Source organism: Hylaeus volcanicus, chromosome 5 (assembly GCF_026283585.1).
Source record: "Hylaeus volcanicus isolate JK05 chromosome 5, UHH_iyHylVolc1.0_haploid, whole genome shotgun sequence".
Lineage (NCBI taxonomy): Eukaryota > Metazoa > Arthropoda > Insecta > Hymenoptera > Colletidae > Hylaeus > Hylaeus volcanicus.
In genome coordinates, this window is record NC_071980.1 from 25,039,599 (window position 1) to 25,041,441 (window position 1,843).

The 1,843-nt window shown below is 36.1% G+C and overlaps 1 protein-coding gene across 1 annotated transcript; it reads right to left on the reverse strand.

Annotated features, from left to right (window-relative positions):
- Positions 1–629: 629 nt before the first annotated feature.
- LOC128877439 (translation machinery-associated protein 16) lies at positions 630–1,696 on the reverse strand. The gene is made up of 5 exons (XM_054124755.1): positions 1,578–1,696; positions 1,390–1,481; positions 1,154–1,294; positions 942–1,090; positions 630–881 (listed from the first exon to the last, which is right to left on the reverse strand). The coding sequence occupies exons 1-5, from the start codon at positions 1,578–1,580 to the stop codon at positions 664–666; spliced, it is 603 nt and encodes a 200-aa protein (XP_053980730.1). The 5' UTR covers positions 1,581–1,696; the 3' UTR covers positions 630–663.
- Between the last annotated feature and the right edge of the window lie 147 nt (positions 1,697–1,843).

The following is a 1,843-nucleotide window of genomic DNA, read 5'->3' on the forward strand; positions in this document are numbered from 1 at the left end:
CCTCGCCAACTTTCACTCTTATTCACGTGATCACCGCCCTCCTCTCTGCTTTTCTCCACTAGAATGATCCATGCTCTTCCAGAGAAGTATCCTATAACTCCAACTGCGCTAAAAGTCCGTAGTATATTATTCCACCTACCCGAAAAATGGAGGAAAACAGGAGTCGATAAATCTTCTGTCAATTTGCATTTCGTTATGAGCCATTTTATTCCTCAGTTACTTCAATTGAATTCCATTTCAAATATGGCGCCGCACGATTTGAAGAGTACCAATTTACGAAAATGGTTAAAGAAGTAATTTCTCTGTGTATTTGTGTAATAGGAAACAGCAAGTGAAATGAAACAAAGGGAGACCCAGGAAATACAAGAATGGAGTTCGGAGGATTTGCGGCCTGCACACGACTCATTCACATGTTCCAGTTTCGTTGAGTATTTCGCAATCGAACTTTTTTCTATCGTGATTTCTTTCTTCGCGACACCTTTGTTCCCTGCTGGAGACGAGAACGGTGCATTTAATGCAAACATCGAATTATGCAAGCGAAAACAACGGAGAAATTCACTTTCGCTCCTAAAAAAAAATAATGGCTGCCTTGGAGAGGTAGTTTGGAAGATAAGGTAGAAATAAAAGTATATAGTAAATTTATTATATAGAAGATTTCGTTCGTTATAACAAAGTATTTTCGACATTTTCGAACGTAATTTCTTCCGCGTGATTTCCTAATTTTTCGGGAATTTCTTTCGAGTGTTTGATTGCTTTCTGTAAAGCATCGTTTAAATGTTTCTTGCCAAACCTTCTGAATTTAAAATTAGTCATGTACTTTAGTTCGCCATTCCATTTTCGTAACATCTCGCACTGAGACGCATTTAGAATATCCGGAATTTCTGAAACACAGGAAAAATTGGAAATGGATAGGCACACTGTAACCATTTTTAATTGCTCACCAATTCCACATGTATCGTACTCTTCTTGCTCACGTTCCTTGGTCATCCTTATAACATCTTCCCTGCTGGCATGTTGTCTACTCCTTTTACCACCTACAGAATGTTTTATGTTGATTTGTTCCAACTCTTCGTCGTTTCTTGATATGTATCTATAAATTAGATACAGAATTTCAAATACTTGTAACTCAGAAACTGATTCTTTGTTTACCTACGTCTCTAATAATCGAGCAGTAAGTTCTGGAGTATAAGGACACACATCCTGTACCATGTGTTCTTGGATCCATAACATTTTCTCGCCTATTAAGTTCTGCTTAATCATATTACCCATTTTTGTTTTCTGTCTGTTCGATATTCTGAAACCAAATGCATTTCTTATATCTTCCCTTAAAACTTAGTAGTACTTGTTAGATATAAAACATTCGTATAATTCAACAGTAATATAATTTACTTTTTGGCTCTTTTTGCAATAGCAATAGACTTCCTGCTATTTGGATGCACAATCTTTTTCGCCTTCAAGTACTCCTTTCTCATTGCAGCAGACTGAAAAAAAGAAGTATTGTTAAGGGACTACAATTTAGCGTGAGAACAAGGAAGCACTTCACAGTCCAAATCGAGTATAAATAAACTAAACCTTACCATGTTTCTAATTTATTGCGTGTATTCCACTTTCTAACCTTAAAAACCCACGAATAAGCATGTAATTCCCTAATATCTCGTAGCAGATACAGTAAACAGTATATCGGTGTAAGCGGGTGCCACCTATCAGCAACAGAGGGAACCTTGTATAAGTATTTCTTATCATCACAATGTGTAGGTCAAGAGCTTCAAAATTTGTCTTCTGTTTCAAACTGTTTTTAATATGTTTGTGTAAAGATTGAAATAATAACCTATTACAGATATTA

What these genes read in the sequence shown, in the direction of transcription:
- LOC128877439 (XM_054124755.1), bottom strand. An exon ending in ATTGCAAAAAGAGCCAAAAA is followed by an intron (nt 1,295 to 1,389) that starts GTAAATTATATT and finishes ATTTGGTTTCAG; the next exon opens with AATATCGAACAGACAGAAAA. An exon ending in GTACGATACATGTGGAATTG is followed by an intron (nt 882 to 941) that starts GTGAGCAATTAA and finishes CCTGTGTTTCAG; the next exon opens with AAATTCCGGATATTCTAAAT.